General features: G+C 50.2%; 1 protein-coding gene across 1 annotated transcript; it reads right to left on the bottom strand.

Moving 5' to 3' along the window:
* Positions 1-1,106: 1,106 nt before the first annotated feature.
* On the bottom strand, positions 1,107-3,848 carry LOC132779737 (zinc finger protein ZFP2-like). The gene has a single exon (XM_060783410.2). The coding sequence runs from the start codon at positions 3,457-3,459 to the stop codon at positions 1,891-1,893; it is 1,569 nt and encodes a 522-aa protein (XP_060639393.2). The 5' UTR covers positions 3,460-3,848; the 3' UTR covers positions 1,107-1,890.
* Positions 3,849-15,021: the final 11,173 nt, after the last annotated feature.

Here is a 15,021-nt window from a genome sequence, read left to right as displayed (position 1 = left end):
CTTTTACACCCAATTTCAAGGAAGCCCCTCGGGTGCTGGACGAGTGCCTGGCCGCTGTGTCTGTCTGGATGAGGAAGATTAATCCCGACAAGACAGAGGTCCTCCTGGTCGATCGTAAACTGGATCAGGTATAGGGTGGCAACCTGTGTTGGACGGGGTTACACTCCCCCTGAAGTCTGGGTGTCCTCCTGGACTCATCACTGACGCTTGAGGCTCAGGCGTTGGTAGTGGCCGGGAGGGCCTTTGCACAATTAAGACTTGTGCGCCAACTGCTACCTTACCTCATGAAGGCGGATCTGGCCAGGGTGGTCCATGCCTTTGTCACCTCCAGATTGGATTATTGTAATGCACTCTAGGTGGGGCTGCCCTTGAAAACGGCCCAGAAATTTCAATTGGTTCAAAGGACGGCGGCCAGGTTGTTAAAAGGTGCTCCTTACAGGGAGAGGTCAACCCTCCTGTTTAAGGAGCTCCACTGGCTGCCATTCATTTTCCGGTCCCAATCCAAGGTGCAGGTGCTTACCTACAAAGCCCTGAACGGTTTGGGACCCTCCTACCTGCGTGACTGCATTTCTGTGTACGAACCCACACGACCCCTTCGATCATCTGGAGAGGCCTTGCTCACGCTCCCACCTCCATCACAGGCACAATTGGAGGGAACGAGGGACAGGGCCTTCTCGGTGGTGGCCCCTCAACTCTGGAACTCGCTTCCCAAGGACATCAGACATGCCCCAACCCTGGCAGTCTTTAGGAGGAGCCTGAAAACATGGTTGTTCCAGTGTGCGTTCCCAGAATAAGGAAACTCCCACCAATATGTCCCTAAATGCACTTGATCAATGATCTAGGATTGTCTGCACACCCCTTTCCTCTCCGAAATTCTATCCTAGTTACATATTTCACCTGGTCTTGCTCAGCATTATCCTTACATTTTAATTATTACATTTGGCCCAGCCATGGGTTTTTAAACGTCGTTGTGTTACTGTTAATGTTTATTGTTTTGTTATGAGTTTTATCTTATTGTTGTATTAATTGTTGTTATTGCTTTTATCGTTGATGTATTGTGGGCTCGGCCTCATATAAGCCAGACTGAGTCCCTCGGGAGATGGTAGCGAGGTGTAAATAATAAAGTTTATTAGTAAGTTTACAATACAGAATGCTAAAACTATACAGATCTACAAGTGGCTGCCACAACTACAAAAATAAAATCAGAAAAAACCACACACCACTAAAACACTCCTATAGAGACGCACAAGGAACACTGACAAAAGAACAAACAGACCTGGGCCTAAGGCTAAGAACTTCTCGCCGAGTCGATTCGGTCCCTGATTATTATTCTCCTCCCTTAGACAATCCCATGGAAGGACACTTCTGCGTTTGGCAACAGTCTTCTAATTCATACACCTGACAGCTGGTATTTGCCCCTGTTGTTGTTGTTGTTGTTGTTGTGGGAAAAGTGATAAAGAAGTCCCAATCTTTCTTGAAATTAGTCAAAGATTTCTCTTTCCTCGGCAGAGTGCACTTTGTCCATCTCGGATAACTTGCCAATCTTTATCAGTCAATCTCCTTCTGTGGCTCCCTCTCGTCGGTTCCCTTCTCCCAGCCAAAGCATGGGCAAGGATCTGTCCTTTGGCCATGAGAACAGGTCGAGGGAGGGAGGGAGGGGCAGGGGCAGCGGTAAGGCCACTCCACCTGGTGCCCCCGGCCACTCTTGGCCTCTTCCCTCCGGCCCCCGCCTACCTCAGCCCTCCTCTCAGTCTGCGGTCACAGTGTCAGAGACACACTTCTGCCAAGCGCAGTCCTGAGAGCACTTGCCAATAGCGTGTTTCTCCTGTTCGTTTGAGCCTCAGGAAGGTAGCCTGCTTTTCCCAGACTCAGAGGAGAATCAGGGGGAAGTTACACGTCGCCAGCGAGAGCGCTCTCAGCAGCGGTGTGTTCCTCCTTCTCCTCTGAGCCTTGCGTAGGTGTCCCGCCTTCCACAGACTCAGAGGAGACACAGGGGAGACACGTGGCACTAGTGAGAATGCTTTCACCAGTGATGTGTGTCTCCTCGTCCTCCTTCCATGCGCCCCCCTTCCACCACAACCCTGTCTCTTCCCATCCAACCCCAACCTCTCCTGGCTGGACCCTGCTCTCTCCCACCTCCAGCCCATCTGGCCACGCTCCTTCCGGTCCCGGGCCCATCCCTTCCAGCCCCACCCACACTCCCTCCTGGCCCGGTCCTTGCGGCCAGGCCCACAGGGTAGCATCAGGACAAAACATTTTCCCTGTGCCTGTTCCATAGTGTTTCTCCCCAGTGTGGGTCCTTTGATGTGAACGTAGATTTGAACTCTGCCTGAAGGTCTTTCCACACTCCAGGCATGTATAGGGTTTCTCCCCAGTGTGCGTCATCTGATGTGTACGTAGATTTGTACTCTTAGCAAAGCTCTGTCCACACTCCAGGCATTTATAGGGTTTCTCCCCACTGTGAGTCCTTTGGTGTGAACGCAGACCTGTACTCTGAGTGAAGCTCTGTCCACATTCCAGGCATTTATAGCGTTTCTCCCCAGAATGAATCTTCTGATGTGAACATAGTCCTGAACTATGAGAGAAGCTCTGCCCACATTCCAGGCATTTATAGGGTTTCTCCCCAGTGTGAGTCCTTTGATGTGCACGCAGACCTGAAGTCTGGGCAAATCTCTGTCCGCACTCCGGGCATGTGAAGGGTTTCTCTCCAGTGTGAGTTCTTTGATGTCTGTGTAGATATGAAGGCTGAGTGAAGCTCTGTCCACACTCCAGGCATTTATGGGGTTTCTCCTGTGAGTCTTTTGATGTGTGAGTCTTCTGATGTGCACGTAGACCTGAGCTCTGGGCGAATCTCTGTCCACACTCTGGGCATATGAAGGGTTTCTCCCCAGTGTGTGTCCTTTGATGTCTACGAAGAGCTGAACTGTCAGAGAAGTTGTTCCCACACAGCAAACATTCATAGGGTCTCTCCCCAGTGTGAGTCCTTTGATGTTTATGTAGACTTGAGCTACGAGCAAAACTCTGTCCACACTCCTGGCATTTATAGGGTTTCTCCCCAGTGTGAGTCCTTTGATGTGAACGTAGAGTTGAACTGTAAGTGAAGCTCTGTCCACACTGCAGGCATTCATAGGGTTTCTCCCCAGTGTGAGTCCTTTGATGCAAACACAGGCTTGAAGTATGAGTGAAGCTCTTTCCACACTCCAGGCACATATAGGGTTTCTCTCCAGTGTGGGTCCTTTCATGTCTACGTAGATCTGAACTCTGAATGAACCTCTGCCCACACTCCAGGCATTCATAGGGTTTCTCCCCAGTGTGGGTCTTCTGGTGTTTACGTAGATCTGAATTATGAGCGAAGCTCTTTCCGCACTCCAGGCATTCAGGGGGCTTCTCCCCAGTGTCAGGCCTTTCAGGTTCCTGCAGGTGATCCCCTGAGAATAACTCTTTCCACGTTTCAGCCATTTGGACGCTTTCTCCTTCACGCCAACAGTGATTTGGGTGTTTAATTGCAATGCAGAGAGTTGACTCTTCCTTTTTTCCCTTTCTTTTCTGTAAGTGAGGTCAACAATTCAGTAATATTTCTTCTTTCTGTATTGTTGGTTTCCTTGCTGCATCCAAGATTTGGTTCCATAGAATCCTCATTTCCCTGGTCAAGAAAGAAAGAAAAGATCAAGGATGAGAGCCAGGAAACCTTTTTTCCCCTCAAAGATTTCCCCCTTTTCCCTTCCTGGGTCATGCAGGAAATGGAAATACCAAGAGATGCAGACATCAGGGCTCAAGCACACACACAAATACCAGCAAAGGTGTCACAAAAAATTCAATGTACAGATTTCACAAATATGAATTTAATATGATGTGTGGGAATGATTGGAAGAATGGAAGGATGTGTGGTTGGAGTTAATAATTTATATTATTGAATATATTATTGGAACTTCTATGCGGCCACTCCCCTGGAGCTCGGAGCGGCTTACAAGATCAGGCTAAAATTGAACACAATTTAAAACAATTTAAAAACAGCAATATATAACGGGCATGGACACATTTTGGCCCTCCAGGTATTTTGGACTTCCTACTGTTTGGAATGGTGGGAGTTGAAGTCCAAAACAAAACACATGGAGGGCCGAAGTTGGCCTATGCCATCTCTCTCTCATTCTCTCTCTCTCTCTCTATATATATATATATACACACATACACACACATATACACACACACACACACTAGCCATCCCCTGCCATGCATTGCTGTGGCCCAGCCTGGTGATCTTGAAAAGAAAGTAATGAGAAAGATGGTTTCTATTCTCTGCCCTGTCTTGATGCTTCTTGTGGGTAAACAGTATTCCTTGTTGTTTCTTTGTGAGTGTGGATGTGGAGATAATGTTTAGTTTGCCTCCTCTGGAACATGCCACATATCATTGTCCTTCTTTAGGGGTCCCTTTCAAATCTACAATGATATTATATCTTTCATATGTGTGTGTGTGTGTGAATCATATAGATCCATCTCTCTCTATGGCAGGATGGCTCTTTGTCAGGAGGGCTTTGATGATGTCTTCTTGCCCCAGGGAAGGGAGTGGGCCTGGGTGGCCACAAGGCAGCATTTCTCACCCCTGGGGGAATCATGAGGGGGGGTCAGAAGGGTCGCCAAAGACCACTGGAAAACAGTGTTTTCTGTTGGTCATGGGGGATTTAATGTGGGAAGTTTGGCCCAATTCTATGGCCCAATGTTCTTTGATTGTAAGTGAACTATAAATCCCAGTAGCTACAACTCCCAAATGTCAAGGTCTATTTTCCCAAACTCCATCTGTGTTCATATTTGGGCACATGGTGTATTTGTGCCAAGTTTGGTCTTCATTGTTTGAGTCCACAGTGCACTCTGGGTGTAGGTGAACTACAACTCCAAAACTCAAGGTCAATGCCCACCAAACCCTTCCAGTATTTTCTGTTCATCGTGGGACTTCTGTGTGCCATATTTGGTTCAATTCCATCATTGGTGGAGTTCAGAATGCTCTTTGATTGTAGTTAACTATAAATCCCAGCAACTACAATTCCCAAGTAACAAATTTAATGTTTTTAGTGATGGTCACTCCTTGGGTTAGCAGGTGTCTTGTGGCCAAATTTGGTGGCCAGTCGTCCAGTGGATTTTGAGTTATGTCACTCAAAACGAACAGAGCATTTACACACACACACACACACACTCCTTCCTTCCTTCTCACCCTTTTCCCTGCCCTTTTCCTATTCTCTTTGTGTGTATATATATCTATACATAATTAAAGCATGGTGATTAATCACAAAAGCAATATGTTTGGGGGAGTATGGACAATGGATGATGGGATTTGCAGTACTTTCAACTGATTCAGCTCAGACTTCCACCGACCACTAAGACCTCCACAAATGACAGACCTGGGCCAAACCTGGCACACAGAATGGCCGTGACAAGCAGAAAATGCTGGAGGGGTTTGAGAGGAATTCACAGGGATTGAGGGGAGATGTAGTTCACCTACATCCGGAGAGAACTGTGAACCCAAACCACTATGGATCTGGACCAAACTTGGCACAAATACTCAATATGCCCAAATTTGAACACTGGTGGAGTTTGGGGAAAACAGACCTTGACATTTGGGAGTTGTAGTGCTTGGATTGAAAGTTCACCTACAATCAGAGCCTTCGGAATTCCACCAATGATGGAATTGAACCAAACTTGGCACACAAAACTCCCGTGACACACAGAAAATACTGAAAGAGGTTTGTTTTTTTGCTCCTACAGTCACTCCAGGAGACTATTATTATTATTGTTATTATTATTATTATTATAAAACTCAGTTGGAAGGAAACCCCAAAGGACATCAAATCCAACCCCCATCTTTCTGCCAGGCAGGAAGATAGAATTACTATTCTATTATTATACATCATCATCACCATCATCATCATTGTTATAGATGATGATGATGATGATTAGACTAAGGCAGTTCAAAGGGAACCCCAAAGGCCAACTAGTCCAGCCCCCTTCTTTCTGCCAGACAGGAAGATAGAATTATTATTATATTATTATACATTATTATTGTTGTTGTTGTTGTTGTAAGACTCAGAAAGTTGGAAGGGAACCCCGAAGGCCATCCAGTCCAGCCCCCGTCTTTCTACCAGACAGGGACATAGAATTACTGCAGGAGCAACAACAATAATGATAATAATAACAGTAAGTAAAGCTTATGACAGGTTCTCCCATCCTTTCTGCTCCAAATAATGATAATAGTAATTATTATTATTATTATTATTATTATTATTATAATAGACACTTGGGAAGTGTCTGACACGTGATCCAATACAAGAGCCAGCATAGTGATCTTGTTTGCTGTGTACTAATATGGTTGTGTTTCAAATAATAATAAGTAAAGCTTGTGGCAGGTTCTCCTTTCTGCCCCATAGAACAACAACAACAACAACTAAGTCAAAGTTATAGCAGGTTTCCTCCTCCTTTCTGCCCCATATAATAAAATAACAATAATATTGAGGATAATAATATAATAACAACAACACCAAGAGTGAGTGAAGTGGGGCCAGGAAGTTCTTGGGGGGGGGGGGCAGAGGGGGAGCGATCTGTGCCCATGGGGGGGGGGAGATGTGGGCTCCCCCTCCCAGTATTATTCCCAGTATTCCCTCGGGGGCCCTCTCTCTCCTTGTCAGCAGGCGAGGGGCTCCTCCTCCTCGTGCTCTCCCGGGCCTTGGCGAGCTGGAGCTGGAGGCGGGCGTGAAGCTCCTGGGCCCCTGGCCAAACCTTCCTCCTCCTCTGGGGCCTCCTCCTCCTCCCTCGTGGCTGCTCTGGCCTCCAGGAAAGGGGGGCGCACCCTGGGTTTGCGTGTACCTGTTGAGGGAGGGAGGGAGGGAGGGGCTGCCTGCCACGCGCGAGGTCGGGTGGGCTGGGGGGACTCGAGGGGGGGGGAGCTCCGTGGCCAGGGCCCGGTCTGCTGCTGCCGCTGCTGCTCCCGGAAAGAGCAGGCCTTCTCGGCTCAGGGGAGCGTTCCCACGTGATGCTGCTGAGAGCCAACGAGGCAAGCATGGCGCCGCCGAGGGGAACCTGCCTGCCTGCCTGCCCGCCCCCTGCTGGAGGGGAGGAGGAATACGAAGGAGGGAGAGCGGGCGGGGGCGGGGCTCCTCCCCTTGGAGGGAGGGAGGGAGGGAGGGAGGCAGAGAGTGGGGGGGGGGGGAGAAAGAGGCCCTCCCTCCCTCCCTCCCTCCCTCTGGGCTCTCCTCCTCCTCCTCCTCCTCCTCCTCCGCCTCCGCCGCCTCTCTCTTCCTCCCGAAAGGGCGGCGCCTGCCTGCCTGCCTGCCAAGGGGGCGTGTCCGAGTGACGTCACCCTCCCTCCCTCGGGAGAAGAGGCCCTGAAGGGGGCGGGGCCGCCACCCTGATTGGCAGCTCGCCCGCCAATCTGAGTGGCGAGCGGGTAGGCGTATCCCGCGGAGCTCCTTGGCCTCCCTTCTCTCTCTCTCTCTCCTCCTCCTCCTCTAAACCCTTGCCGGGAGGGAGGGAGGGAGGGAGGGAGGGAGGGGGCGGGGCTTCTCCCCCTCCCCCCCCCGGCCCAGCTGGAGTTTAACAACAACAACAGGCACTTCCGCCCGCAAGTCTTTCCTGGGGAGGCCTCCCCCTCCCCCTCCCCCTCCCCCGCCTCCTTCACGCCGCGGATTCCTGGCCGGACTCAAGGAGGGCCCCTCCCCCCCTCCCCCCTCCCTGCAGGTGTGTTGGGGTGATTCCGGGGCCTCTCAGCTGCCCCCCTCCACCCCCCCCCCCGCGACTCCCAGGCCAAAGTGGCTCCCCTGCTCGCCCCCCCCCCTTGCTGGCCTCTCCGGTGGGATCCGTCCCCCTCGGCCCCCCTCCCCCCCCCCCGCAGGTGCTTTGGACTCCAACTCCAGTGCCAGGGATTGAAAGGGTTGAATTGCAAAACACCTGCGGGGGGGGGGGGGAGGGGGGCGGGGAGGAATGCCAGGCGGGGGGGGGGGGCGAGGTGCCGATGGGGCCAGGCCGGGAGCCCCCTTCCTGGGGACAGTGCGGGGGGGGGGGGCTGCTGCCCGGGAGGAAGCCCGGCTTGACCCCCCCCCCCCCCCGCCGAGGAGAGGGAGAGCCACGACCCTGCCCCCCCCGCCCCCCGGGAGAGAGGGAGACAGGCAAAAGGCGAGTCCCGCTGGGCTTGCTGGGGGTGGCCCAGGGGGGGGCCAGGCATCACCCCCTTGGCCCTTGGCCCTTGGGGAGATCGGCCTGGCCCTGTTTGGTTTGGCAGGGAAGGCTGAAGGCCGCGCAGAACCGCACATCCCAGGAAGACCCACCCCACAGCATTCTGCCGCACACAGTGGGGATACACCCACCCGTACTGCACGCCCTCCATATGTGCATGCACGGGGGTACATATGTATATGCGTGTATGTATGCACACACACATACACACACCATATGAGTATAGGTACATATGTATCCATGGTACGTGGATTAAGAAGCCATGCAGGTGGAACGTGGAGCGTGGCCCCAACCCCCTGAAAGCCCCCTTTCCCTCCTGATCCTGGAAGCTAAGCAGGGCCAGCCCTGGACGGGACTTGGGTGGGCATTTGTTTTTAAGAGAGCAGAAAAGACAGAGGCACCCTCTCTGCAGGCTCAACATGCCCAGCTCTTTAAGCGGCTCCTCATAGGGCTTGTTCCACGCCCCCCCCCCCCCCGATCCTTTGAGTCGCCCTCTTCCTGTGGACACAGGAGTCTTCCAGCTTAGGAGAGAGAACACCTCCCTTCCATTGCGGTGCCCAGAACGGGACACCGTGGGGTTCCAGGTGACGTGGTCTGGCCCAGGCAGGATTCAGAGGGGCCGGGGGTCCTTTTGAGGCAGGCCCACCTCCCAGGACATCCCTGGCTCATGCTCCCCTTCCGCCCCACGAGAAGGACTCTGTTTCTTGGGTCATGGTGAACTACAGCTGCCACATGCCCAGGTCACTCACCACCCACCCCGGCCTGTATTCACAGTTGGCCTCGTGGGGTCTGTGTGCCGGTTTGGTTCAGATCCCTCAAGGGAGAGCGCCACAGGGTTCCCTGGGTGCCGGGAGAACTGCAATGCCCATCATGCTGGGCTACGCTCCCCCCTCCCCCCAAATCCCACCAGTATTCAAAGTTGGGCATATCGGGTACTTGTGCCAAGTTTGGCCCAGGTCCATGCGTTGAGTGCACATTGCTCTGTCGATGTGGGTGAACTATAACTCCCAACCTCTGAGGTCAGTCCCCTTGCAACCCCACCAGTATTCAAAGTTGGGCATGTTGGGTACGTGTGGCAAGTTTACTAGTTCCATCACCGGTTTGGTACAGAGTGTTCTCTGAGTGTTGGTGAACTACAACTCCCAGAATTCAAGCCCCCACCCCCAAACCGCATGCGCCATGTAGGTCAGGGGTCCTCAGACTTTTCCTGGGCACGCTGCAGAAATGCTATTCGTACTACGGCAAAAAACATGAGAGAAGAATACAGTGTTTGGAACGATGAGCAATTTTAACCAACATAAACTCAATGGGAATGTTGGGCCTGCTTTTGGCTGATCAGAGAGTCAAGCTAATTCTGGTTGTTGTTGTTGTTGTTGTTGTGTGACCTAAAGTTGTTTCAGACTTAGGGTGACTCTAAGTCAGTGGTTCTCAGCCTTACTAAAGCCGTGACCCCTAAATAAAGTTCCTCATGTTGTGGGGACCCCCAACCATATTTTTGTTGCAACTTCATAACTGCTACTGTTATGAATCATAATGTAAATATCGGATATGCAGGGTGTTTTTTCATTGTTGCAAACTGAACATAATCAAAGCATACTGATTAATCACAAAAACAATATGTTTGGGTGAGTATGGATAACTGATAACGGGATTGCAGCCCTGCTTCCACAGACCACTGAGATGCCCCACACATTACAGACCGGGACCAAACTTGGCACACAGAACCCCAACATGACCAACAGAAAATACTGGCGGGGGGTTAGGAAAAACTGACAGTGGTTTACAGGAGATGTAGTTCACCTACATCAAGAGAACTCTGTGAACCCAAACAACGATGGATCTGGACCAAACTTGGCACAAATACTCAATATGCCCAAATTTGAACACTGGTTTTTTTTTTTGGGGGGGGGGGGGGGTCGTGTCAGGAGCGACTTGAGAAACTGGAGCCCCCGGTGGTGCAGTGGGTTAAAGCCCTGTGCTGGCAGGACTGAAGACCGACAGGTCGCAGGTTCGAATCCGGGGAGAGGCGGATGAGCTCCCTCTATCAGCTCCAGCTCCTCATGCAAAGGGGACATGAGAGAAGCCTCCCTCCCACAAGGATGATAAAACATCAAAATCATCCGGGCAATGTCCCCTGGGCAACGTCCTTGCAGACGGCCAACTCTCTCACAACAGAAGCAACTGAACACTGGTGGAGTTTGGGGAAATTTGACTCTGACATTTGGGAGTTGCAGTTGTGTGGATTTATGGTTTCCCTTCAATCAAAGAGCATTTGAAGCTGCACCAACAATGAAATTGAACCAAACTTGGCGTACAGAACCCCCCGAGCAACAGAAAATACTGGAGAGGTTTGGGGAGGATGTACAACAAGTGATGGGATTTGTACTACCTTCAACTGCTTCAGCTCTTGTCTCCTCCTTCCTGCAGGTACAGCTTTTTGGGGAGGCCCCCTTGCCTCCTTAGAGGGGCGCAGGCACGGCCTCCAGGAGAGGAGACCCATCGCATGAGGACCCCCGGTGCTGGGCTCCTCTCCCGCGCGCTTGCCAATGCCAGGAGAGGGGCGCACTCCGGCATTGGCAAGCGCACAGAGGAAGAGAGCAGGTGTAGGGAGCACACGCCCAGGGGCCGGTGGAGGGAGTGCGCTCCCTGCACCGCCCCACTGCCCCCGTGTGCTTGCCAATCGGGAGAGTGCCCCTCTCTCGGTGTTGGGAAGTGCGCCAGGGAAGAGGGCTGGTGCAGGGAGCGCATTCCCGCCACTGGCCCCTCCCTGGGGGCACGCTCCCTGCACCTGCCCTCTTCCCCCACGCACCTTCAAACACAGGGGAAGTGCATGGGGGAAGGGGGCTGGTGGAGGGAGCGTGCCCCCTGCACTAGCCTTCTTCCCCCGCCTGCTTGCCAACACCGGAGAGTGTCCCTCTCACGGCATTGGCAAACATGCGGGCCGGTGCAGGGAGCACGCGCCTTCCTGCACTGTTCCCTGGACGTGCGCTCCCTGCACCAGGAGAAGGCCGAGGCCTCTCAGGGTGTTTTTGGCACCCTTCTTTGCTGCCCTTGGGAGGGGCGCAGCACATCTGGCAGCGCATCCGGCAGGCTGGATAAATGCCCTCGAAGGGCCGGGTTTGGCCCGCGGGCCGTAGTTTGAGGACCCTGATGTAGGTAGTGTGCCAAGTTTGGTGCAGATCCATTGCAGGCTGGTCTCAGAGTGCTCTTTGATTGTAGGTTAACTATAAATTCCAGTAACTACAACTCCTAAATGACCCAATGAATCCTCCGCAACCTCACCAGTTTTCCAATTTGGGTGTATTGGGTATTTGTGCCAAATTTGGTCCAGATCCATCATTGTTTGGGTTCACAGTGCTCTCTGGAGGTAGGTGACCTACATCTCCTCTAAATCATTGTCAATTCCTCCCAAATCATGGGGGTTCTGTGTGGGAAGTCTGGCCCAATTCTCTCATTGGTGGGGTTCAAGGGGCTCTTTGATTGCAGATGAACTATAAATCCCAGCAACTACAAGTCCCACATGTCAAGGTCTATTTTCCCCAAACTCCACCAGTGTTCACATTTGGGTATTCATGCCAAGTTGGTCCAGATCCATCATTGATAGAGTCCACAGTGCTCTCTGGATGTAGGTGAACTACAACTTCAAAACACAAGGTCAATGCCCACCACACCCTTCCAGTATTTTCGTTGGTCGTGGGAGGTCTGTGTGCCAAGTTTGGTTCAGTTCCATCATTGGTGGAGTTCAGTGGAGTTCAGAATGCTCTTTGATTGTAGGTTGGCTGTAAATCCCAGGAACTACAACTCCCAAATGAACCCCACAAACAATAGAATTGGGCCAAACTCCCTGCACAGAACCCCCATGGCCTACAGAAAATACTGTGTTTTCTGATGGTCTTTGGTGACCCCTCTGATGCCCCTCGCGACCCCCCCCCCAGGGGTCCTGACCCCCAGGTTGAGAAACGCTGATTGAGGGTCCTGAATTCCTGAGACTGCCTCCTCCGGATTGCAGCCTTGAAGCTGAAGGATTTGGCTGTTTGATGAATTACTTTCTCTGCTCCCAGTTCTTCTTAAAATAGCTTTTAATCGCTATTTTTAGCTTTCAGAAAATCGGTTTTGCCTTTTTGGAGATTAAATCAGTTTCCAAGGCCTTGCTCAGAAAGGGAGGCTGGACAGTGGCCGATCTTTGTCCTTTTCCCTCTGCGTGGGTTCTGCGAGTCTCTTTGGCCTCCAGCCCCTCTTCTGTGCGAGGCTGGGAATCTTTCATCTCCAGTGCCCCAGGGATACGGTTTTGGTCAGCAAGGAACCTGCCTGCTGCAGAAATCCATCGACAGATTTGTGAAGTGTACGGTGATACTGTTGTGAGTGAAAGCAAAGTGCGTAAGTGGGTACGACAATTCAAAGATGGCCGTGACAACGTCCATGATGAGGACCGCTCCGGTCGCCCTTCTTTGATTACAGACGATTTGGTGGCTTCAGTTGAAGCGAGCGAACCTCACGTGCGGTGGAGGGTGAGTTGATGGTCTTAAACATTTCTAAAGCACAGAACAGAACCGTACAGGTGAGCTACAGAGCGGAACAACTGGATCCCTCCAGATCCCTCCAGTTGTTCCCGAGGCATGCCTGTACACGACGCACGTGCTTGCTGCGGTATGCGCGCAAACTACTAGTGTCTACAACAACACGGACCTTACTTTAAAAATACCCTTCATATAAGCAATTGTATATAAGTATGTGCTCTGTTTAAATCATGGTGTGTGGAAACCCCTTGATTCAGCTACAGGCTAAGGTTTCCCACCCTTTTCCATTGGAACAGTAAAGCTTTGGACTTGGGACTTGTGCTGGAGCCGGGTGCCGTTCTTCCACCCCATTTGCGTCCCAACGGACAGGCTCCCGTCTGCTGCAACAGCACAACGTTTGGACATTTACTCAGTACAGTTATTAATCAGGTGAAAAACAAGTGTGGACGTGTCCAGCTGCCCTCAAGCGTTCTGACCTCAGTCATCTATCAGGTCAGGCAAACACGCCGCAACGCTCTACATCTCCCGACTGTACAGTTTGCGTTATGCAATTCAGACTTCAGGAGATCCCAGCGTTTAAATGTTGTGATTTGCGAATGGGATTGTCACCTTCTGAAACGCTTATAACTTTTGAAACTGCCTCTCTTCTCACTGCTCCCTGTTTTCCCTCTCAAGCCCCTCTGACTGAAGACAGGCGCGAGCGTCAGCCAAGCAGTCTCAGGCTGGGTTCCTTGAGCAGCAGGCGGCTTCTCTCGATTGCCTTTAAAACTTAACCATAACTTAGTCTCTAAAGTGAAAGAAGAAAATAACTCAGAAATAACTGTGTTTCCAAAACCAGAAAGTGCCTGCTATTTGCACAAAGTGGCCGAAAGATGTTCTAAGTCAGTGATGGGCAACCTTTTGTGTATCAAAATTTGCCAAAAACCTGAGCACATCTTGGGTAAAGTGTCACTTCAAGAAAAAAACCCCATAATTTTGCAATATTTATAGTTTAAATAAGAAAATGTGTAATCCATGCTGAGTTATGGAGTGAAAAATGCTCAAACGTGCAGGTGTTCAATTTGCAGAGCCTTTTACAAATTTAAGGATGGAATTAGATTGGCTCTTATAAGGTGTATTTCTCTGTATGTGGCCGCATGTGTCTGCGTGTCATCAAAAATAGACATGCGTGTCATAGGTTCACCATCACGGTTCTAAGTTGTATTGACAGAGCCTAATCAATAAATGGATCCCTCCAGCTCTTAAGCTGACTGCCCTGCCGATCTGACCATCTGACCGGTGGGTTCTTCTGTAAATCCTGGCAGAATAAACAAGCAGGCCAAAGCTTTTGGGCCACAAAAGAAAGAGCCTTTCTGCTTCAAGCAAAATCAGGGAGATTAAATCTTTGTTTTAAATTTGAATCTGAATTGCATTGTACAATTAAAATTAGATTGTTCTGACCGCCCTTACAATGCCACCAACACAGAAGCTGGAAATGATGTTAAAAGGGCTAAGATCGGGTCTTTCCGATTCTCCGGCTTCAGCAGTTTCGGCCCTTTTGCAAAATGAAAAAACCCAAAAAGAGAGACAACATTAAAAACAACAATTCAAAAAAGGCAGATATAGGTCATGCCATACAATTAGACAAGTGGGAATAAGTTTGGAACAAAAAATTGAAATAGGCTTATTTAATGGATTTAAAAGAAAACTGGATATCAATGTTTTATCCGTGGTATCTCACTCCACAAAAATTGTCCAAATTCCAACAAAAACAGAGACGGAAGGTGCTGGAAACGTAAAGCACACGCAGGGTCCTTCCTACATACGTGGTGGAACCGTGTACAAGCGAGAGACTTCTGGAAAGACATTTATAAAGCAATACAAGAAATTTTGAAAATAAGGTTCAAGTTTAAGACAGAATATTTTTATTAGGTATGTTTGACTTTGCACTAGACCAAAACCAAGATAAAATTTTGACTTATATGATGAGAGCAGCAAGATTAACTCACGCAAAACTTTGGAAACAGGAAATGATTCCAACTAGAATATCATGGTTATGAAAATTACTGGATGTAATGAATATGGACATACGGACTTATCAAATGTCATGCCATTCTCCAAATCCTAAAAAGAAAACAGACTGGACATTACTAAAATGTTTTTTTGAAAAATGAAAATCAGGAAATAAAATTAAAGGAACTAATAGATTAAATACACGGAACAATTGAATTTATATACAAATAGGACTAGCAAAGTATAAATCAATTCTTTTTCTTTTGATAATGATTCTTCGAGGCGAAGACAGAAA

Source organism: Anolis sagrei, chromosome 6 (assembly GCF_037176765.1).
Source record: "Anolis sagrei isolate rAnoSag1 chromosome 6, rAnoSag1.mat, whole genome shotgun sequence".
Lineage (NCBI taxonomy): Eukaryota > Metazoa > Chordata > Lepidosauria > Squamata > Dactyloidae > Anolis > Anolis sagrei.
Note: the sequence above shows the minus strand (reverse complement) of the source record. Positions and strands in the feature narration are given on the sequence as shown.

Coding starts and splice junctions, on each gene's coding strand:
- LOC132779737 (XM_060783410.2), bottom strand. CDS start 3,459: ATGGCTGAAACGTGGAAAGAGTTATTCTCAGGGGATCACCTGCAGGAA.